General features: G+C 40.4%; 1 protein-coding gene across 2 annotated transcripts; it reads left to right on the forward strand.

Annotated features, from left to right (window-relative positions):
• The first annotated feature begins 526 nt into the window (after positions 1 to 526).
• crfb16 (cytokine receptor family member B16) lies at positions 527 to 24,471 on the forward strand. Of its 2 annotated transcripts, XM_079379757.1 has the most exons (7): positions 527 to 878; positions 1,537 to 1,660; positions 2,451 to 2,638; positions 2,725 to 2,849; positions 22,941 to 23,088; positions 23,242 to 23,393; positions 24,192 to 24,471. In XM_079379757.1, the coding sequence occupies exons 1-7, from the start codon at positions 821 to 823 to the stop codon at positions 24,342 to 24,344; spliced, it is 948 nt and encodes a 315-aa protein (XP_079235883.1). In that variant the 5' UTR covers positions 527 to 820; the 3' UTR covers positions 24,345 to 24,471. The 2 variants fall into 2 exon arrangements, with proteins under 2 accessions (XP_079235883.1, XP_079235884.1); XM_079379758.1 differs by lacking the exon at positions 22,941 to 23,088 and having other exon boundaries at positions 608 to 878; positions 23,247 to 23,393.
• Positions 24,472 to 24,754: the final 283 nt, after the last annotated feature.

A 24,754-nucleotide genomic window follows, 5' to 3' on the forward strand; every position in this document is an offset into this window, starting at 1 on the left:
CCACATATGCATAGGTTTCTATGTAAATACTGTTTTTTCTGAATGGGTTGATCATAATTTATTGGGTACTTTCAGTTGGCTGTAAGTTGGCTTTTTGATTACTTTAAAAAGTCAAGTTAAAAAAAATATTTATTATTTTATTTTCTTTATAAATTATGAAACTTTATGTAAAAAATGTGTCCCGCATTTTTCATCACTACTGAAACAGTATGTTTTTGTCCATCGGCCGAGATTTTAACTACACTCCTAAATTTATGATCAAGAAATATTCCTGCGACCCCCCCCCCCTCTCTCATAACTGCAAGGTGTGAGTAGATAGGTCTTATCATTTTGAGGTAAATTTTCAAAAGTCTGAAAATCTGTGTGTATGTTAAGGACATACACCCACAATCTGAAATTATTTTACTTTCCCGGTAATAGTTAACAACACATAACTACTGCACCTCCTCCTGTTTGACATACTTTCATATAGTGTCATAGACCACATGCAACTGTACTTTTCAAACAGGTTTTACAGGTTCATTCCAGTGGATGTGAGGTATCTTGTCCAACGAGTTATGCTGTTCTTTGCACCTTTTTCATTTGCCTTGTCTCAAGTTTTTCATTTAGTCCACAGGTATGTTTATAGGAGCAGACAACACGACGAGACCTACAGTCACTGAGACTGAGATTCTTCCTTTTCACATCAACATGATTTTCAGGAGTTGATTTATTTGAAAAAGGAGAGTGGGAAAACCCTGGACTCTTTTGGGTTTTGCCAAAGGAAGAAGGGTCCAGGGCTTGACGAGGGCAGGTGTTCAGAGAGACAGGAGAAGAGGTTATGAGCAGTGGCTTGATTAAGAGACTGTTTCCTCTGCTTCTGCACTTTACCATTAACTGTAAGTACAACCTCTCAGCCACTGTGCATTACAATAGTGGGGTATGTGATACAGTACTTCTTATCACAGCATTTCAGTCAGCCTTTTGACCTAACGTCATTTTTCTGACCATCATTAGTATTACCGATTACAACTACATAACACTGTATAAAGAAATGACATAAGTAAAAACACAAGTTTTAAAGAGAAACAAATTGTATTTATTGGTCAGGGGTCTTGTTCCCTTTTTAATGGAACAGAATCATGCTGTTCCATATTGTGTAAAATTGAGTTTGGCATTCGAAAACTATCCTAATAATATAAGAACATGGGTATAGTACCATATCATCGTATTTGCATAGTTGTCTGGTGCTTAAATGGTAAAACATTCACATAATCATTACACAGTCATATTTTTGTAAATTACTATAAATGTTACTTATTTTGAAATATTTATCTGAACATTAGCTTCTTTAGCTTTCATTGACATTAACCTGAATATTTATTTTGGCACCGTATGATATTCCTGAAATATTGAACAGGTTTATGCAAAGAATTTGAGGTTTGACATTCTGAAAGTACTTTTGAACATGCTAATCAGTATTTGTGTGTGTGCTTGTGTGAGATTAACTTTTTAACAAATGTATGTTAAAATGTTAATATCGGTCATGCATTTAAGATTCAAGTTCACTATCCACACCTCTGAACGCCTCAATGCATTCAGTAAACATGATGCACATCCTGAAATGGAACCTCTTGAAAGCATCCTGTTCCACAGTCAACTACTCTGTGCAGTTTCAAGGGTAAGCAAAAATACCCCCCTTTTTGACATCTGTCATTATTAATCTCAAGTCAGTTGGATGTTGATTATATTCAGCTCAATAACAGTATCGTTAACTGCAAATTCTACACTTGACCCTCTAACACTAGCTCTTTCTATTCTATTTCTATTTTATCTAGGTGTTTTTTTTATATTTATTTACTTATTAAATGACCCTGTAACACTTGGAGTCTATTCTTTCGACTTGTTTTCTTTTATTTATTAAAAAATTACCTTCTAACACTAGCATTCTCTATTCTTTCTACTTGTTTTCTTTTTATTTATTAAAACAAACAAACAAACAAAAAACCTTGCCACATTGTACTGCATTAGACTAACCAAGACTTGTCACAGCATTTATATATTATTGCTCATTTGTTGGTTTTGATTGCTTCTATCGTCCTCATTTATAAGTCGGTTTGGATAAAAGTGCTAAATGGTTAAATGTAAATGTACATTTTTGGCAGTTTATGTTTTAGACTGCAAGATACAGTTTTGAGCAAGATTATGCCTGCACTTTGTTACTACAGGCAGAACATGTATTCTTAAGCGTTTAGTCTCCACCCATCACTTCAAGCAAACAGGTTTGCAGACGTAGCATCAAGTAGTCATTTCAAAAACACTTTTTTATTTTGTCAGCTAACTAAGTAACTAACTAACTAAATAAATAAATCGATAGATATTGTAATCAAGTTTATATTTTTAAATGACTGTGTTAATTGTAACTCATGTCTTATGAAATTAATATTACTCATCTCTGATTCTGAATGAAGGGAGTATGAGTTATACAATCTTGATGGAACATGGGTGAATGCGTATGACTGCCAAGAGATCAGTGAAAACAGGTGTGACCTCACCCATGACCTGGCCTCCAATTCTGACTACAGTATCCGCATAAAAACAAACTGTGATGGCCAGAAATCGTGGACACAACTACCAGCGACCTTCAACAGGAGAGACAGTTGAGCATTATTTTTACTAAAACAAATGAGAGATGTCTGAAATAGCTCAACTGGGACAGTTTTAATTTTTTTGTGTCTTGTTTAGCAGTGTTACTGGTTCCAAAAATGACGATGAATGTGGAGGGGGATCCAATCCAAGTGGACTTTAGCACAACTCTTTCTGATATGACTGTAAACCTTAAAGTCTGGAAGGAGGGGGACGAACAGAATGTGAGAATCTTTTCAAAATTTAATTTTGTAACCATTATGTAACCTAATGCTGGGTACACACTAAAAGATTTAAAAAATCTTATAAGATCTTCAAAATGTGAGAGATCACAAACATGAGGGCAAAAAATCCTAGATTTAACAGTTTTGCTCCTATACTGTGTGGTGTCCTCGGGGTTCCCCCCACACATCAGGATTTCTGATAGTAAATATTCATCGTTGAATATTTACGATTCGTGATCGGGGCGCCCCCGACGTTCTTCCGAGCAGATTCAGTCAATCTTAACACACCTCACACCACAGAAAAATCTGATAAGGTAATCTTTAGAACCCCCAAGATAATCGGGACATTACCGATTATCTTGTGGTGTGTACCCAGCATAACATGTCTGATTGTTCTGCTAACGAATGCCTGTGGACCTTGGTAAGGCAGAAGGCATATTTTTTTTAGCACAATTGAAAAAACAAGGCTATGCGTGACAGATGTATAGTCTGTTCAGAGGATTGCACTTTTTCATACAACAGTAAGCAAAGATTATTTTATTAAGGGAGGACATTACAGTCTTGATGACTGTAACACTGGAGAAAGTGTATGTTAAAGTGATTCACTTTATAGGTTTTATAACTGTAAGCCGTTGTGGATTGTAGAGCCTTAATGTTTTCAACCTGTCATAAAATTGTCTGTGACTTCTCTTATTAAACAGAATTTTAATCTTAATAAATACACATTATTCGCTCCAAAAAGGTTCCTTGTAAAACATGTCAATGCTTAGCAGGCGAGCTGTCATTTTTTTATGCAAGAAGCTGTTTCCTCACAAAAGCATATTAAATATACTAAAGCATCTCTTCCATTCACATTCAAACGTTAGACGCTCCCCCTATGCTCTCCGGTCTTTAAATTTTATTGGCCAAGCAATTCCATGAGAGCTGATATTCAGTCGAACAGCACTGTGATTTTTCACTGTTGTATTGCTCTGTTTGTTGTGTTTTTATTTTCTATTCTATTCTGACTGTCAGTTTGTAGAGTAGTCATTCATTCAACAGATTACTCAATATACAGTACTGTGTAAAAGTCTTAGGCCACTAGTATTTTCACTAAGTCAGTTATCTAGCTATCTTTTGCTGTAGAGTGTCAGTAGGAAATATCAGTTTTATTTCCAAACATACCTCTGCCTAATTGTAACTAGATACAAACTTTAAGTTGGCTTGAGAAAGCCTGACCAAAATTCAATTCAAACCAAGTTTCAAAAGTTTGATGGTTTTCAGTCTTAAACAGTGTGAAGTTTAAAGTAGTTTTAAAGCTTAAAGCTTGAATATTTTGAAGGCAGTACAGTCTGTCAGAAATATGAGTTCATAAGGCTTAAAAATATTGCTCAGGTACTCTTGATTATTTTTCTGGGGTAATCAGGGTGGTTGCTAGGGTGTTGCTATGCGGTCGCTAGGGTAACCAGGGTGGTTGCTAGGGTGTTGCTATGTGGTTGCTAGGGTACTCGGGGTGGTTGCTAAGGTGTTGCTATGTGGTTGCTAGGGTACTTGGGGGTGTTCCTATGCAGTCGCTTGGGTACTCTGGGTGGTTGCTAGGTTGTTGCAATGTCTATCAACCCTTTACAATTAATCCAGAAAACAGCAAGAATAATTTTTCATGAGCCGAAAAAAATGCACATCACACCTCTGTTTATCAATTTTCATTGGCTACTCGCATAAAATTCAAGCCATTAATGTTTGCCTACAAGACCACCACTGGCTTTGCACCCCTTTACCTAAATTCATTACTTCAGACTTATGTGCCCTCTAGAAGCTTGCATTCTGCAAGTGAATGGCGCATTATTGTGCCATCCCAAAGAGGCACAAAATCCCTTTCACAGACTTTTACATTAAATGTTCCCTCCTGGTGGAATGACCTGCCCAACTCAGTCTGAGCATTTGAGTCCTTAAGCCATCTTCAAGAATCAGCTAAAAACACATATCTTCCATCTTTATTTGACCCTCTAACTCTAGCACCCTCTATTCTAATTCTATTCTTAAAAAAAAAAAAACTTGCCCTTTTAGACTTGCACTCTATTCATTTACTAACTGCTTGTTTAAAACAAACAAACACTAGCTTCTCAATTATTTTTGTATTCTATATATTTGTTTTCTTTTTATTTATTATACAATTAACAGAAAGCAAAAAAAGGCCTCTAACACTAGCTTGCTCTATTCTATCTGTTTTCTTTTTATTTACTATATAATATAAAAAAAAAATATAAAAAAAAACACCTTGGTACATGTGCTGCGTTAGGCTAACTGAGACTTGTCATAGCACTTGCATATCATTGCTCTTTTGTTGATTTTCATTGCTTTCATTGTCCTGATTTGTAATTCGCTTTGGATAAAAGTGTCTGCTAAATGACAATGTAAATTAAAATGCAAATATTAGATAAGTTTGAATGAGTTTTAATGGGTTAGAAATAGTACACAGAAGGGAAGCTTGATTGAGTCTCAGGGGATTCTGGGAGTTTAAGTTTGAATTTTGTCAGTTGGAGTTTGAATAGTTTTGGCTCATTTGAACATTCTGTCAATGTAAGTCTTTGGGATTTTTATAGTTTTTAATCTTCATTTTTATGAAAACTGTAAGTCTGATCAGTTTGAAAATATATATCAACTCAAGTCAGATCAGTCTGAAGGTCTGGGCTGAGTTTGGAGTTTGTAGAGTTAAAGTGTATCTAGGAGGAGATACAGTCAGAAATTTTAGTCTCAGAAGAAGAAGAATTAGAAGCTAAAGTTCGTGAACAAACTTTAAATGTTGCTTGATAAAACCAACATGGCAAAAGAACCAGATTACTTGTGTGTTCGGCGTTCTTGAGCTGCCCCACTGCAAAAAAGTACAACAGTTATAGTTTGCATAGTATTTTTAGCTTGGACGGAGTAGGCTAGCTGGATGTGTAATAAGTCAGGCCTTTTATTTTTTTATATTAAGTCCTGTCACCTGTTACGGTACGCCCCACGAAGGGAAGCAAAACAGGTCGAGGCAGGTATATCAAAACAAATAGCTTTACTCAAGGCGATAGCAATAGTGTAACACATACAATAACAGACAATCAGACTGGGGAGAACACAAGCTTTAAATGCAGGTCATCATTAAGGGAGAACAGAAACAGGTGAGGAGCTAATTAACTAATCGGGGAAACTGGGTCAATGGAAAACATGGCAAAAACAGAACAGACTCGTGACAGTTCGCCCCCTCCCGGAACGGTGCGTCCTCGCACCGAAAAATGCAGACCGACAGAGGAGGGAGGGTGGGGGTTCAGGAGGCGGGCATGGAGTAGGAGGGATCCGGGCAATAGGGAGCAGGAAAAAACAAAAACAGTCCAAAAAATTAGTCCAAGGGGGAGTGGAGGGTGGGAGGAGCCAAGGAGGAGCCCGGAGCAGGGGAAGCCAGATGGCAGTCCAGAGGCCAGCCAGGATGGCGGCCCACGGCGGAGTCAATGGCGGGAGGAGCCATGGTGGGGATGGGACCACCGACACCATGGGACCGACTGCCAGAGATGACGCCGGTGGAGAAGGAGCCCAGGATGGAGTAGAGCAGCCGCAGAGCCAGGGTGACACAGATGGGCCGGATGGCCACGGCGGAGCCGGCGGCTCAGGCGAGAGAGGCGGAGGCGGGGATCCCGACTGACGCGGTGGAGCCGGAGTGACAGAGGACAACGGAGGAGCCAGAGGGAGGGAGGAACCCGACGGAGCCAGAGGAATGGAGGGACGAAGCGGAGCTGGAGGAGTGGAATTCCATGGAGTAGGCAGGGGGACGACTGACCAAAGCGGAGCCGGAGGGACGAGGGAGCCCGGTGGAGCTGGTGGAGTGAGGGGCCACGGTGGAGATGAGGGAGCCACGAGCCAAGGTGGAGCTGATGGATCGGAGGGCCAAGGTGGAGTCCGGGTCTCGCAGGCTGGAGGCGAGGACTGAGGATCCTCCAGCCCCGAGGTGGCAGATTGCAGGGAGACCCGAAGCTCAACCGATCCACCGGGCATGGCGTGCTGAGGGTGAGTAGAGGGGTCTTCCTGATGTGGCTGAGGAGGGACTGATGGGCTGGCTGACTGGTACAGAGGAGGCGGGAGAGGGAGGCTGGGAGGGAACACGGGAGGATTCGAGCTGGACGGAACCAGCGGAGACACAGGAGATTCCAGGCTGGACGGAACCAGCGGAGGCACAGGAGATTCAGGGCTGGACGGAACCAGCGGAGACACATGAGATACAGGGCTAGGTAATGCCTCCCCAAACCAGTCAATCAGATCTTCTTCGAATAGGCCCAACAGTTCCTCAAAATAGCTTCCAGAAGCCAGCGGTTGCTCACCCTCAGTGGTGGATATGTGGGCTGGGGATTTATTCATTCCCTCGATCTCCACTAAGACTCCCACGACGCACGATGTTGCCGGCTCACACACCTGGTCAGTCGCGTCGAGTTCGGTCTCCGGGACGATGAGTGGCTCTGTCACTCTCCGTGGTGACGGCTCTATCCGCGCGGCCGGCTCGGGCTCTGCGACTGCGGTGGGCTCTGACGAAACCTCCGTGCAGCGAGATGGTGAGGGCTGGCTGGGCTCTGGATCGGGAGTGGGACTGGAGCTGTCCTCAGCAGGGTCACCGAAGATAAACAGATCATTATTCTCCAGCACCCACTCCACGCAAGCGGAGAAAAAAAACTGTTTCGGTCTGCTATTCTGTTACGGTACGCCCCACGAAGGGAAGCAAAACAGGTCGAGGCAGGTATATCAAAACAAATAGCTTTACTCAAGGCGATAGCAATAGTGTAACACATACAATAGCAGACAATCAGACTGGGGAGAACACAAGCTTTAAATGCAGGTCATCATTAAGGGAGAACAGAAACAGGTGAGGAGCTAATTAACTAATCGGGGAAACTGGGTCAATGGAAAACATGGCAAAAACAGAACAGACTCGTGACATCACCCAATATTATTATATACACAATATTAAAATAGATAATATAGTGTCCCTTCTTCAGTTGGACATACATTCATTATGTCTGACAACTTGACAAACATATTGTGAATACTACTAAAATGAAGATAAAAAACTTACTATTCTATAGGTATTGAGATTACAGTTATTGCATATTTCTTATAATGGCCTTTATTAAAGTTAATGAAAATATAACGAATTTATATGCATTTTTTTATTTAGTCACTTTATTTAGCCATTTTCACAGTCTTTAAACTGAGATCTTGAAGGCTTGAGATCTTTGTTATTCTGTAGCTCCCTCGTGTGGACAACATTAGTATTATGGCCTTCATTTCTGAAGCACATTAATAAAAATAGGCAACATTTTTTAAATGATTACAAATGTTTAATGATTACTTTACTGATAATATACCCACATCAAACTCAAATTCACTTATCTTCATGCTTTAATAGTTGAATTTTCAACTTACAATTTTAAGCAGTAATGGTTGATTATTATGTCCTTTGTTAAATGGTAATTTAACAATTATAATACATAAACAATATAATGATTAAAAAAGTACAATAGTTATTGTTTTCATAATAACTTTTTATGACAACAAAAATTGTCATTAGCAAAGATTAAACATTAATTTCGAAGTCAAAGTCATGTACTTCAAGCATTTTAAGCCCCTTGTACAAACCCTGGTAATATTGGTTAAAGACCGCTGTAATTTTCTATTGTATCAAACAAGTTTAATATGATAATAAAAGTGTAGAGACCAATTATTTCAAGCAAATTGCAAATAAAAGAGTAGGTTTTAGGTTTATAGGTGTTTAGATGCAGAAATGGAAGAATCAAATGCAAAATAGCATTGCATAATGTTCATGAAATATAGATTGATTCTTGTTAGATTAATAAATAAATAAATAAATGAAAGCAGCCAAGACAAATTAATTTTTTTTTTTTTTTTTGATGGATTAACAAAGAAAGACAGAAGCTGGTAAATGCAGTTATTTTAATGTTCAAATCCAATATAATGATTAACATCCCATTTATTTCTAAGCAGTTTTTGTTCACTTCAGACATAAACAACTGTTTTCGATGATATTCGCCAAGCTATCATGTATTTAAAATAATCTTGTATGTATGTGTCTGTTCGTGCACCAAGAACAGCACGAATCAATGAGGTTCAGGCACGAGCATTCAGAAACGCAACGCAGGTCTCTCGGTGACCACAGAACAGCTTAGAATCACTTAATTTACCTCTTTAATATCTTCTAATGCTTGAATTGACCATTCAAAGGGAGCTTGATTGACAAGAAATCTGATCAATCAGAACACAGATATTATTGCCGCTGCTGCTATCCGACATCAGCTACTGCAGGTCTCCATAGAAATCCATGTTAAAACGGGGTAAAAAAGATAGACTGAATTGAAACTTTTGCAATATAACTAAATATAAAAATATGTGCAGGGTTAAGTTGCGCTGTTTTTGGCTGCCACAGTAACGGTGATAAGCTAAAGGAATCCCTTTAAAGTACTTGTTTTGCATACCAGAAAATCTGTCATGTACGGCGCTGTATGCATGGCAAGTTAAAATACTAAATTTTAAATAATAAAATAATGTGTTAAAACGTGTGCTCTTATCATTCTATGGACAAAATGCCATGAACTTTGCCCCAATCGGGAGCTGTATATGCACATTATGCACTCAGGGACTTTGTGTCAATGCAGCTAACCTCGCGTCGCTTCATGTGATCTTACCACTCATTAAACTATGACAGGTCCTTTACTGCAAAAAGACGGTCACTGCGACACTCTAAATTGATGAAACTATGGTGCCATGTACTTTTAAAAACCATTTTCATTGGTTTCACGTTATATTGTTGGCTCGGAATATATGTAAATACGCATGCCCAGTAGCTGCAGCTGTCCCTTCTGCAGATGTTTTAATTTACAAGGCTTTAAAACACATGCAAATTATATAGTTTTGTGAGCACGAATAATAAAATATAAGTTTAAATAGCATAACAGTATGCTGGCTTTGTCAAGCCAATGTAACTAGAATGTAAATTGGTGCTTGCCGTGGCAAAACTCAACACTAGGCACTAATGCTAAACCTAATCGTGTTAGCATCATGTTAACCACATGTTAGTCTCAGACGTCACGCCCACGGAACGCTGGTTAAACGTCTGATGCATATGGCACACTTTTTTGGAAACACTTCAGGAATGTCGATGTCGTCATCTGACTGGTTGAATTCAACCGGATTTCCAGGAGATGCGAGTGTCATGTTTATTTTCGGTCCGCCGGGAAACAAAGATGCTGTGGCGCCAAACTCCCTCACGAAAGAAGAAAGCCGTCGTGTTTACAAATGTGACGACGAATGCTTATCAGGATCAAATAAACGTTGGATTTTCAAAAGTATGTGAAATATTTAAAGTTCGTGGCATAGAATATTTAAAATACATCTGAGAGTTTCACACACCGGTTTGTTATTGTGGCAAAATGTTCACATCCCGAAACGTGACGCTGAACGAAACAAACTATGATTGGTTGTTTGACATGTCGGTCAAACCCCTCTCCCCTCCATCCTGGACATTTCATTATGGACATGCTTTGTTTTACAACTGCCATGTCTCTATGGCATTCATATTTGAGGATATGCCTGTTTGGGTTTTGGTTGCAGTAATTGCTAGGGCATGGCTAGGAAGAGTGTAAGGTGATTCATGATTGGCTATTTGTTGCCCCGAGTCAAACGAGCCCACTCCCATGTCTCTGTGACACTGTGATCTAAAGATATCAATCTGGGTCTTTTATTATGGCAGTCTATGTGATCAGTTGCTAGGGTCCTCTAAATGGTTGCTAGGGTGTGGCTTGACAGCTTCATAATTATCCTGAGAGTCTGATTGGCTGCCTGAGTAAAATGAGCCCACCTCATGTCTCTATGGCATTGTGATGCAGAGTTATGTTCAGTTAAAAATTCCTATGTAAATTACCATAGTAGGAAAAACGTGTGTTCAGATATTGTTTCATGGGCCGTTCCTCACCTTAGCATGTTTATGGGGCAACTTTGGGGCATTCTTGTTCCCCAGGGGTACAACTTACACCCCACTTTGGGGTATGTTCTCACACAGTTTGACAGCGTCTTCAAATGTGGTGACCCACATGTTTCTGCGAAATTCTTGTTTCGGTGCTAGGGCCTGTCAAAGGTGGTTGCAATGTTAAGTGTATGGGACGTTTTCGCCCACTTTTTTGCCCATGGGGCAAACATTGTACACCCGATCGCTTAGAAAAGATAAAGCACACCATTCCTCAATAGGTCGCACAATTTGACGCCTCAATCATGGGTCTGTGACAAACGGTGCAGTATAATGATGCGCAAATTGCGGTTATATCTGCGGGTCGGGTGGGTCGGGTAAAAAGTAAAGAGTGTAAAGACCATCAACTCTACCGTGCGACTCCACCGGGCAGGGACACCGGCAAGGGATAGAAGTATCGCTTTTTATTTTAGTTTTTTCATTTATATGTTTATTATTGAAATGTTGTTATATGCATGTGTCAATTTTATTTAATTTCTTTATTTTCTTAAATATGTGGGTATATAGTATTTATAGAGTTGTAACTTTTAGTTTTAGTTACTTTTTCTTATTTGTAAGTCGCTTTGGACAAAAGCGTCTGCTAAATGACAAAAGTAAGTAAGTAATAAGAAAATGCATTCTGATTATTTGCAGGTGGGTCGCGAGTGGATAAAATAAATCATTAATGATGCAAATGTTAAATACATTTTCTAAAATATGAAGTTTTATAAGTTTTAAATAGTCAAGAGCAGTGAGTGATTTCCTCTGTCTTTTGTTGTTTGATTAATATTAATGACAGACGGCACAGCTTTATTAGGCTGCTGTCACAAGACCTGTTTCACGGATCCAATACTGTCAGGTGTGGGTGAAGGGATAGAGCGAGGACTTAATTGCTGGAGGAAAATAGGGCTTTATTAATTATAAAATAAAATAAAATAAACAAACAAAAACTACCCCGTAGGGGAAAACCCACTGCCAAGGCAGGGCAAGGCAAGGCAAGGCAAGGCAGGACAGGACTTCACAAGGGTAAGGTCGACGACGAACCGGCACAGGACTGCAAACACAAGGAGATTATAAGGGGAGCAAATGAGGAGGGTAATGAGATAACAGGTGGGGCAAATTAACCAATAATCAGGAGCCATGTGCAAAACAGGACACGAACACGCAGCTAATGAGAAGACTCATAAGCCGCGTGTTCACAAAAAACAAACATGAAAGCACGCAACGCAGCCAGTGAAAAAACACCAGCTGCGTGCAACACGGAGCAAAACAAAACGAGAAAAAGCACGCGGCCAAAACCGAACCGCATGCCGAACAAAAAATACACACACACACAGAGGACAGAGGAGCGCACGGCCCGAGCGAACTCGAAATCCCATGCTCCCCAGCAAGAACAAACCTGGAGCGTGAGTGTCAGAACCCCGACACGAAACCAGAACAGAGTCTGAACAAGACAAGAGTGCCGGGATCCGAACACCACGCCCCAACATGAAACAGAGCATGTAGACAAGAGCGATCAGCTCGAGCACACTCAAAGCCGCGCGCTCACCAGAAAACAAGACAAGAAGGGAGTGTCAGGGCTCCGTCACAAAACCATGAATAAACTAGACTGAAGTGACAGAACCCTGACACAATACTAATACATATGCGTTTTCTTTCGCAAATGTTTACATTAACTTAAGACAAAACCAACAGTGCTTATGAGGATACTTGCCAGGATGACCATTTTGACGCCATTTTGTGTGTATTTGGCCACTTAAGTGCAACGCTTTGCTTGCAAACTCAATTTGGTACTCGCTTTGGATGTGACAGTAAGCGCAAAGAAAAGCGCCTCTGGAGAGCGTGAGTACCGAATGGCTTAAAAAGACGTGGAAATAATATTTTTGTGATGATGCAACAATGACCAATTAGGCAACTGACAATTCTGTCAACTGTACCGGAACCCGCAAGCTAAAGTCTTGTATCACAGCGTGGAGCTCTATATGCGCCGATGTGAAGAGAAGGTCAAAGAGAAGACGTGGTACAGCTGAACCACTCACGCTGTTTTGAAATGACTGATTTGATCTGATGGTTTGTGTGAATTTATTTACTCATCTCTCCTATAATGAATAAATGTTTTGCAGGAATTTCCCTCATTTTAAAGTCGAAACCTGCGGGAATGAGTAATACGATACATGTTGTGGCCTACGAGCTTCCGTTAACTCACAACCAGAGGTCATTCGCTCACCACAGGGACTCTTGCACTACACTAACTGTTGCACGCCACCTCAGACTACGTTACAGAATACTCGGCCACACAAGGATCCAGCGGCTTTTCCAACGAACATTGGTCAGGTATGGATGCAGCGATCTTGTTACTAGCCCTCAAGCAGGGTACACGATCACTCGAGCGTTACATTGCGGAATATTTGGCTCTGTCTAATGGCTCAGAATTGCCAGACTCTATGTTAATAGACTTTTTCTGTGATGGCCTTAACCAGCCTTTAAAATCAAAAGTGATTCATAAGGGCCCTTGTTCATCACTGAGTCATTTTCTGGATTATGTTCTGTGGACTGTTGGTTCAGATATTCACTGTGGGTGTCGCGGAGGAACACAATACCGCACTCACTAGTGTGATAACAGCTGCGCTGGAGCACACTCACAAAATGGCAGCGACAGCGGAGTCCGTTCAGAAAATGGCGGCCACAACAACACCCCGTCATGCCATTGCTGCCAGTCATGAGTCCATTCAAGTCACGGTTGATGTTAAAGAGCCAAGTCAAGTCACAGTTGAAGTTTATGAACCAAGTCAAGTCACAGTTGATGTTAAAGAGCCAAGTCAAGTCACAGCTGATGTTAAAGAGCCAAGTCAAGTCACAGCTGACGTTAAAGAGCCAAGTCAAGTCACAGTTGATGTTAACGAGCCAAGTCAAGTCACAGCTGATGTTAACGAGCCAAGTCAAGTCACAGTTGATTGTCGTGAGTCAAGCCAAGCCACAGTTGATCTTCGTGAGTAAAGCCAAGCCACAGTTGATCTTCGTGAGTCAAGCCAAGCCACAGTTGATCTTCATGAGTCAAGCCAGGCCACAGTTGATCTTCGTGAGTCAAGCCAAGTCACCGTTGATCATCACGAGTCACGTCTCTGCTGATCTTCCAGAATCTCTTCTCGTCTCAGCTGGTCATCCAGAGTCACACCACGTCACAGCTGGTCATCCAGAGTCACACGACGTCACAGCTGGTCATCCAGAGTCAGGCCACGTCACAGCCGAACATCCAGAGTCACGCCACGGCACAGCCGACCATCCAGAGTCAAACCACATCACAGCCGACCATCCAGAGTCTTGTCACATCCTGTCTGTCACACCCGGACATTTAAGGTCAGTCCATCGAGTTCCTTGTCTGGTATCCAGTGTGAGGGATGCACCGCTGGTGTCTGCACGCGCAGCTGGTATCCCCAAATCCATTCATTATATCCCTCCTGTTCCCGAACTGATGCCCCTGTCTAAAGTGCTTCCCATGATGGGGATCGCTTTTTGGTGTGTTCGGGCTGCATACACCACCACAGAACTCCCAGAGGCGGCAGCGTCTACTATGATGTTTTTAGAGGTGGCAGCTGAGGCTGCAGAACCTTCGGAGGTAGTGGCGTTCGCTGCTGTGTTCCCCGAAGCGACGGTGCCCGCTGCAGTTTCTCCAGAGGTGGCGGCATCTACTGTAGAATCTCCAAAGGTGGCGGCATCTGCTGCAGAACCTTCAGAGGTGTCAGTGGTACTTAATTATGAGCTCTCACACCATCCTGTCGCGGCTATGGAAGCCGCTTACGAACTCCTGCCTTGCTCTAAACCGGCCATGGAGGCCAATTATGAGTTTTTGTTTTGTTCCGAGCCTGCTGAAGAAGTTGTTTTGAGTCTCTCAGCTTTACCGGTCACAGCCGAGGAGGTTGTTAGTGAACACTCTGTCTTGCCAGTTCCAATCAGTGACTCTAAATATGAACTACTTGTTCTGTGTTCACGAATATGTCTGTTACACCATCCATCTCGCCACTCCCTGTCAGTGAGTCCAATGGTAGGCTGTCACCTTGCTCAGTCTCCCCGAATGTGTCAACTATGGAACTGTCAGTCTCCCCAATTTCTGTCAAGAAGTTAGGTCATGTGTCGTTTGCATGTGTGTCTGATACCAAATCCTCTGTAGTACCTGTTTTAGTCCATGAATCTGTCTGTGAGTTATGCGTCAGTCCTGTTTCCCTCAAAGAATTTAATGTTGAACCACCCGTCTGTCCAGTTTCAGTTATTGTAATGTCTACCAGTCCAGCGTAGGTTGATACAACTAATCTTGAGCTGTCAGCCTATCCTTTATCAGCCCATGAATCTAATTGTGGACTGTCAACCCAGTCCACTGTTCTGTTCTCCCAAATGTGTATGATAATGTTCCTGTCTTTCCAGTTTCCACCCATGACCCCATGTGTGAACTGCCAACTCAACCAGTGTTTGCCAATGATCCTAATGTTGTGTCGTCTGCCAGTGAAGTCCTAGTTAACTTGTTTAATGTAATGCTAGCTACCAATTCTGTCTCAGTAAGTGAGTAAGATTTTGAACTGCCTGTCTGTCTAGTCACTGTCAATGAGTCAGATTTTGGACTGTCTGCCCTCTCGGTTGCCACCAGGGAAGATGTTGATGGACCTCCTGTGATCCCTGCCTTGGTCCTTGAGTCTGTACGTGCTCTCTTTGTTTCTTGTGTCTCAGTCTTTTCTAGGTCCCAGTCACTACCAGCGGATTCTGTTCCATCTGCTCCGCCGTGGTGGTCTACTGCTCAGGTCTGGTGGTCTTCTGCTCCACCGTTTTGGTCTTCCGCTCTGCCGTGGTGGTCTTCTGCTCTGGCCTGGTGGCCTTCTGCTCCACCTTCTCCGTTGTGGAGGTCTTCTGCCCTGTCTCCTCTGCACTGGTGGACTCCTGTCTTGTCTGCTCCACCCTGGAGGTCTTCTGCTCCGTCTGGCTTCCTGCTCTGCCGGCTCTGCCTCGGTCCCCGGCCACTCCACCTCCCCCTGTTCCGCCTCCGCTCCACCACCCTCCTGGATTGTATAGGAGCGTCTGGAAGCCGCTCATTGGGGGGGGGGGGCTTCCAGACGCTCCTATACAATCCAGGAGGGTGGTGGAGCGGAGGCGGAATCAGATTCATTTCTCTGTCATGAATCTGGCCTACGAACTTCCGTTAACTAACCACCAGAGGTCACTCGCTCACCACAGGGACTCTTGCACTACACTAACTGTTGCACGCCACCTCAGACTACTATTCCCATCATCCCTTGCACTCACGACACACAGCTGAATGCACTGATCACACACCCTACATAAATCATGGACTTCCTCTTCCTCTCTGCCGAATATTGTTTAGCGAATATCCTAGCGATAGCTACTCTACAGAGCCCACTCAGTTGTTAGTCTTTCCTTGCTAGTTTTCTCGTGTTTGATACCTGCCCATGTTTCCTGGATTAACCCTTTGCCTTGCTGTTCTGACTTTGTTTGCACCTTGTTTGGATTATTGCTGTGTACCTGTATTATCTCTCTTTGCCTTGCCCCTGTTGGATATTGTTCGCCGATCTAAGACTCACGCTTGCCCTAGGACTACTCTTTGTCTTGCCATATATGTTTGCCAATGTTTGACCCATGCTTGTTTCCCACCACTCCTTTTAATAAAGCCTTGCAAATGGATCCCCATAACTCACGTGACGTGCAATCTCGCACCGAAATTCAGGACCTGATTAAACATAATTCTATTAACAAAGAGAATTGTGAAATAGCTTTCCAAAATTTTCTGGGTTTATTTATTTTTCCAAAACTTTCCAGGCCTGGAAATTGCTGTTTTAAAATTCCATGACTTTTCCAGGTTTTTTCATGACCGTACAAACCCTGAATGTGAAGATCAGGTGCGGGTCGGGTATGGTTACCTAAATCAGACAAAATTATAGGTGTGGGCGGTTGGCGGGTGGATAATTAATTTGAATCTGTGAATTCAGGTCACGTTTTAGCTCATCCGTGCATCACTAGTGCAGGAGGAATAGCGTCAAAATTTTGTGTGAAAGAAGAAGTATGCAAGATAAAATAGTGATGCCTTGCCTTTGGCAAACACCGCTAACTAGATAAGTAAAGTTCGCAGACGAACTTGGAAGTTGGCTTGAGAAAGCCTTGTGTGAAAGTTTGAAATAGCTTTGAAAAGCTTAAAGTTTGAATTTGTTGTTGAAGTTGTTGAAATTGAAGTTTGATTAACATGATTAGCAAGTTACTAGCATGTTGCTAGCATGATTAGTATGTTACTAGCATGATTCTAGCATGATTAGCATGTTACTAGCATGATTACCAAGTTACTAGCATGTTGCTAGCATGTTTCTAGCATGATTAACATGTTACTAGCATGATTAGCAAGTTACTAACATGTTGCTAACATGATTAGTATGTTACTAGCATGATTAACATGTTGCTAGCATTATTTTAGCATGATCAATTAGCATGATGTTAGCATGATTAGCATGATGCTATCATGATTAGCATGTTGGTAGCATATTGCTAGGATGATTTTAACATGATTAGCGCGCATGGACATAGATTGTATGTCTTTTTTAACGTTAGTTAGTGTGTAATGTTAATTAGTGTGTAACGGCTAAAAACACATCTCTTCCATCTTTATTTGACCATCTAACTCTAGCACTCTCTATTCTAATTTTATTTTATCTATCTGTCTTTTTTTTATTTAAAAAATAATAAAAATACACATTTGACCCTCTATCAATTGCATATTTATACTCTAACTGCTAGCTTTTCTTGTATAACTAACACTAGCTTTCTTTTTTCTATTCTACCTACTTGTTTTATATAAAAAAAAAAAAAAAAAAAACCCCACTAGGTTTCTTTTGTCTATATTCTATCTACTCGTTTTCTTAAAAAAAAAAAAAAACTTTCTATGTGTACTGCGTTATGCTGACCAAGATTTGTCATAGAACTTGTTGTTGCATGTTGTTGCTCTTTTGTTGGTTTTGATTGCTTTTAATGTGAAGTGAAGTGACATACTGCCAAGTATGGTGACCCATACTCGGAATTCGTGCTCTGCATTTAACCCGCAACCTTTCAAGTCTCGGGTCGGCAGGGATTGTAGGTGGGGGGAGTGAATGTCCAGCGCTCTCTCCACCCTCAATACCACAACTGAGGTGCCCTTGAGCAAGGCACCGAACCCCCAACTGCTCCCCGGGCGCCGCAGCATAAATGGCTGCCCACTGCTCCGGGTGTGTGTTCACGGTGTGTGTGTTCACTGCTGTGTGTGTGCACGTTGGATGGGTTAAATGCAGAGCACGAATTCCTCAAATGTCATTTGTAAGCGTCTGCTAAATCACTAAATGTAAATGTAATGTAATGTTGCTGTTTGAGCATAAACAATATCTGCAAAGTTGCAGCGCTGAAAGTTCAATGAAAACGGAGATATCGTCTTTTAAAATTCTGTCAGTTTAATGCCTACAAAAATGGCTCGTAGGGACTACAACGAGTTACTTCCCGGGTCCATTACATCATGAACCCAGATAAACCCTGCCCCCGGGAACATGTAAGGAAGGGGGCGAGGCCATACAAGAGGAAGAGAAAACTTGGGGTGCACGTAAAAATCTATTCATACATAAATTGCGATTCTGTCTTCTAACGATTTTAATGGACACAACTTTCAAAATCAATGTTCTAAAGCAGTGGTTCTTAATCCTGTTCCTCAGGTCCTCCAGCGGTTCTTAATCCTGTTCCTCAGATCTCTCTCTCTCTGTGCGCATGTGCGGGCGTTTGTTGAGTGAGTGGAGTGAGCGGTGTGGTGAGTGTGGGGTTTTTCGCTCAGTGGCAGTAATAAGTCTCTTTTTCTTTCTTTTTTCATTGTTTGTTGTAAAGTTAAAGTTTATTTGTTGTGAGTTTAGAAGAGAAGCCTGTTTGTTGAGCGCCAAAACCAGTCTTTGTACTGGGAGGGATGGCAGCTCGGGGAGCTAATGCTCTAGATTTACTCACGCGGCACCACAGGGTGAAGGTGGTGTCTGCGGGGAGCATGGAGGCAATTTCGCTGTTGACAATGTCGTTGGGCATGAGTGTGTGCTTGCGGCATCCAGAATAAATAATTAAATCGTGTTGTACAGTAGAGAAAGCAAATTAAGTTGTTGGAAAGGGAATAAACATACATGGTTTGTTTACCCCAGCACTACCTCTTTCTACTCCCGTTAAGAAAGTTACCATTTCAAATGTACCCCTTTTTATCAAAGATGAGATGTTGACCCAAGAATTGTCACGCTTTGGCAAAATTATTGCTCCCATATTGCTCCGCTATTGGGAGTAAATTGGAGTTGGTAAAACATGTAGTATCGTTTAGACGATTCACATACATGATACTAAATGGAAATCGATGTGACCTTGACTTAAATTTTTAATTTAAGGTGGACGATTTTGATTACACAGTCTTTGTTTCTACAAATACGATGAAGTGTTTTTTTTGTGGAAAGTCTGGTCATTTGATTTGTGGCTGTCCAGAAAATGTCACTCATCAAAGTGGGCAGAATAACAGTGCTAAAGATAAGAATGCTCAGAATGAAAATGGGGAAGTTGCTACTACTTCTGATTATTTTAATTCTAGTCATCATAAAAGATTTGTGTTAGCAGCTAACAATGTTGATTCCGGTTTGATTAGACAAAGTGATGAAAATGATGAAATATGCACTAAAAAGTCTAATTTGACCATCTTTGAGATGGATGAAAGTAACAATACTGATGGTGGAGATGAAGCAATAGTGAATATACAAATGAGTTTGAGTCAGCTTTCTGATACTGAATCACATTTAGAGAATGTGGTTCAACATGATATGTTAATGGACATGGATCAGGTTGTTTTTAAAACACCTCTGAAGAGGAAAAAAAGTGACAAGAGCTTGGTTTTGAAACAGGCCAGAAAGAATCATGAGGAGGAAAAGTTAGACAATGAAAGTAGTGAGAGGGAGTGTTCGGATTCAAATGTTTCAGTTTGCTCCCAATCAGGTTGATCATGACTTGACTATGGAGTGGATGAGATTAAAAAGTTCTTGAAGGTGACTAAAAACATGAGAGGAGTGCAAATTGTGGAATATTTTCCAGACCTTAGAAGACTGCTGGAAAATATTAAGTGTTTAATGAGTGAAGGGAGATTTACTGACAAAGAAGTTTATCGGTTAAAAAAAAATTGTCACAAAAATTCAACTCCAATTGAGCAATGATGATGAAATGGTTTAAACTTTATGCCCTGATTGGATGTCTTGCTCTCTGTAGTGTAGCCTCTTTCTTTATTTTTTTTAATGAGTAACATTCACATTGCATCTTTAAATGTGAATGGGGTTAGAAACTACAGGAAGAGAGCACAAATCTATGAAGTAGTGAATCAAAATAGAATTGATGTCCTGTTTTTGCAGGAGACACATAGTGACAAAAAATTGCTATTGAATGGGCTAAGCAATGGGGTGGTCTTCTTTTTCTGAGTCATAATACCTCACTCCGTGGTGGAGTTGCTGTTTTGTTTAATAAAAATTTTATTCCCTCATCTTTTTTATTAGAGGAATTTGTAAAAGGTAGAGGCTTAAAGATTAAGGCTCAATTTGAAGATCATGTTTTTGCTTTTGTCTGTATATATGCACCAGCCTCACAAATAGAAAGAATTGTCTTTTTAGATCAATTGAATACAGTAGTAGAAAAGTGTGATAATGGGGAGTTTTTAGTTATGGGAGGGGATTTTAATTGTGTTGAGAAAAACATTGATCGGAACTATGTAGAGCCACATATGGCTTCTCATAGAAAATTAATACAAATGATAGAAACGAATGACCTATGTGATGTATGGAGAAATTTTAATTATAGAGTTAAACAATATACATGGACACACGTTCATGATAATTTGCTGTTAATGGCACACTGAGACAGATTTTATGTCTTTAAATACCACTGTAGTTTTTTCATAAACAGCTCAATTGTTCCTGTAGGTTTCTCATAGTTTGGTTGTGTGTACATTGAAGTTGAGTTCTGTTAAGTTAAGTAGCCCTTATTGGCATTTCAATGTGACTAATGTGACTTTGTTATTAAACGAGCACTGAGCGCCCGGTCATCCACATGGAGCTCCAAAATCGGCATAGCAAATTTTCCAAATAGGTGCTATCTTTATAAATAAACCGCAGATTTGAGTTTTAAACAACTACATTTCACCTGAAAATCTCTTAAAACTACATTTCATGACACAGTAACAATATTTTGAAAATTACGCAGGTTTTTGGGCAATGACGTTTCACAAGTCCACAAGAACAGACAATAACCTATATTGAGAAATGGCTATTGTCTGTGTGAAAATATAAAATCATAAAATACACTGTTAGATTTTTTTGTGTTTGCGCACTCTGATGTAAATAAGCCCAACAAGGACAGCAGAGCGGAACGAGTGAAGGAGAAGCTTTATCCCCTTCAACTAATCAACTTCTGCAGTGAGCTTAGCCCCACCCTTTTGGTAACCTTTGCTGTGCTAGGTACCCCAACGGAAGGGTACCAAAAAAGTGGTACGATACAGTTTGCTATCTTGGTACCATTCACAACTTCTGACAGTGGAAATAATTGTGTAACGTATTGCACTGTACCGAACCGTACCGCTCAGTGGAAACGAGTCATTAGTGAAGAGGATCGCCCAGAACCTGTGCAAGTACGGCTCTTAATGTTATGTTTGTTTGTTGTTGTCATACTGTTAGATATGCTGTTATTTGTAAATGCTACTGCTTCTGTTAGCTTTTAATATACAGTTTTATCATGATTAAAGCTTTAGAACAGTACGGCAACTGTACGCGCATCCATGTATAATGCTTCTCATAGCTATGTGAAAATAATTGTATTCACTGAGCTGATGATCTGAATGAGAGAAAGAGAGCGAGAGAGAGATTTAAAATTTTAAAAGTCCTTTAATACAAATTAAATCCACTTAACAGTAACATTATTTTACAACACACTATTTCGGTAACACTTTAGAATAATGGTCCGTTGTTAACAAGTAACTATGCAGGAAGTAATGGTACTAAATTAACACTTAACTTAATACTATTAACTAATAGAGAAGCAAGATTAACTAAGCAGTAAGTAGTAACAATTTTAGGACAAAGTTAGTTCCTTATTAGATATGTGATAATTATTAAATAAAAATCTCCTCATTGAGAACTACTTGTGAACTATGACCAGTTAATAAAGAATAACCAATTAATTACTAATCACATCAGTAACGTCTTAAAAGTGAACAATTGGGTTTTTTTGTGGAAACGAATTTATGAATATGATATCCCCCAAATAAGTCGGCTACATTTTAAAATTGTGACTACTACTCTTACCAAAGGATGGATGTTCTCTGTTTATTTCGATCAAAAACATAGAATAATAATAAAGATAATTCATTTAAAAATGTTAATAATTAGGAAGTGATTGAATTAGTTAACAATTATGAGCTCTAGTCTGTGTCAGTTCAGTATGCCTCCGACTCCAAAAGACCTACCTTTAGTGACTTTTCTTGAATATAAATAATGATGTTCTCTTGACAAAAACATAGAACTTTTTGGCAGTGGAAACGCAAGCTGATGTTCCGTCCCAAATCATACTGTACCGTACTGTACTGACCCGTATCGCTCGGTGGAAACGAGCCATAATATCCTCTGTGTCTCAATCAGGCTCGGATTGATAAGAAATATAGACAACGCTACTGGTTACAATACAACTGGAGCACATGCCGCTGAGCTGAGGGGCAGGACATTCAGATGCGCACTAGTGGCAATTTTAGCATCATTGCCTTTGGAATAATGGTCATGCTGATATTTGGAACAACAGTACGATTGTGAATGTGATATTGCTGAAGTATACCATAGTGATGGAACTGACACACATATTCAGTTGAAAAAAAAAGGAAAACATGGCTTATGAAAAGTGCAACCTATTGAACAGAGTGTGTATCTCTATCACTCACAGCCTTCTTTTCATTTGTATAAAATACAATTTGTTGTCCGTCCAAACTAAGGCTTATTGTGACGTGATGAATGTCTTTGCAGGCCTTAATTCATGTGATCAGAGCTTATCCATATCATTTTTCCATTGCTGCCCATCGAGGGAAAGAGAAGATGTGCTTCAAGGCAGAAGCACTATTAGAAGCCATTAACAAGAGCTGCAGCATTGACACACAGTGTGTCATCATACCTAGTGAGTAATCACTGCAGGGTGTGATCGTTTGATAAAGGAAATTAATTTAGTTGATTGCCATTCCATCTCTACAAAATAAGAATAGGCAAGATTATAAATACAGTAATATATAATTCTGAGCTTGTTCACATTAACATGGGCTTTCCTTCCTAGAGCAGACATCTGACTTTATGGGGCTGGTGATGGTGATCATCGCTGTAGTGGTAGCAGTTACCGTGGCTTTTATTCTGGGATGGTTGGCAGCACATCTTGGTCCACAGATCAAACAAACCTTTTGTTACAGGGAGACGATTCCCAATGTACTGGTAAGTATGTTTAACTTCATGATCAATTCTTGTCCAGACATAAGAAACCAATTTACTTAGCACAGCTGCAACTCAAGGTCATTGGAAATGCACGCCTGTGGCGACATTACATTGCTTTTTGCACATTTTGTGACTTATGGAAGTGATACCTAAGCAAAAAGTAAGTTGTTTCTGTTTTACTGCCTCTATTGTGAATTTGTGACCCTGGACCACAAAACCAGTCTTAAGTCACTGGTGTATATTTGTAGCAATAGCCAAAAATACATTACATGGGTCAAAATTTTTCTTTTATGCCAAAAAATCATTAGGACATTAAGCAAAGATCATATTCCATGAAGAGATTTTGTAAATGTCCTACTGTAAATATATCAAAACTTAATTTTTCATTAGTAATATGCATTGCTAAGAACTTCATTTGACAAATTTAAAGGCGAATTTCTCAATATTTTGTTTTTTTTGCACCCTCAGATTCCAGATATTCAAATAGTTGTATCTTGGCCAAATATTGTCCGATCCTAACAAACCACACATCAATGGAAATGTATAAATCTCAATTTCGGAAAAATTGACCCTTATGACTGGTTTTGTGGTGCAGGGTCACATTTCAGCTGGAAACTGCAGTGAATTGTATATATTGGTATGTTTTTGGAGTTTTGCAAAAACGTAGATACCGAAGTATGTTTTTCCAATGAGCATAGGTTGCATCCATCTGACAAAGAAAACATCCCAAAGCACCATTTCTAGATGTGATGACTTACATTATTTGGAAGAATGACCACTTGATCTTGGTTTTTCCAGCTTGATGACTGGCCCACCAGAACACCCATCCTTTGTACCGATGTTTCACTGGAGCCTACAGATCCACTTTTGCTGCTCCTCTCAACAGAGCATCAGTGCACAACGGTGCAGTTAGGAGGGAACAGGTTGAAGCAGGTGGAATGCAGAACATGAGCTGAATTTTTTTTTTTTAATAAAATGACGGTGTGGTACATACCTCAGTTTTGAAGTCTCAATTTGGTAAATTTTTTGTACAGCAGGGGAATAGGTAAAGATCGAGGCCCAGTTTCATAGACAGGGCTTAGCCTAAACCAGGATTAGGCCATAGTCCAATTAGGACATTTAAGTAATTTTTATAAACATGCCTTTGAAAAAAAGCATTACTGGTATGCATCCTAAGACAAAACAAAGGCACTGACATGTTTTAAGATCAGTTAGTGCAAGTTCCTTTCAGTTGAAACAGCTCAGATTTACATTTTAGTCTAGGACTAGGCTTAAGCCTTGTCTGTGAAACCGGGGGATGGTTTTTTGAATTAAGTAGTGGTTTACTGAACTATTGCTCTGTATTTAAATAAATTAAATTA

The sequence above is a fragment of the Barbus barbus genome (genome assembly GCF_936440315.1).
Source record: "Barbus barbus genome assembly, chromosome: 26".
In the NCBI taxonomy this organism is placed as follows: Eukaryota; Metazoa; Chordata; class Actinopteri; order Cypriniformes; family Cyprinidae; genus Barbus; species Barbus barbus.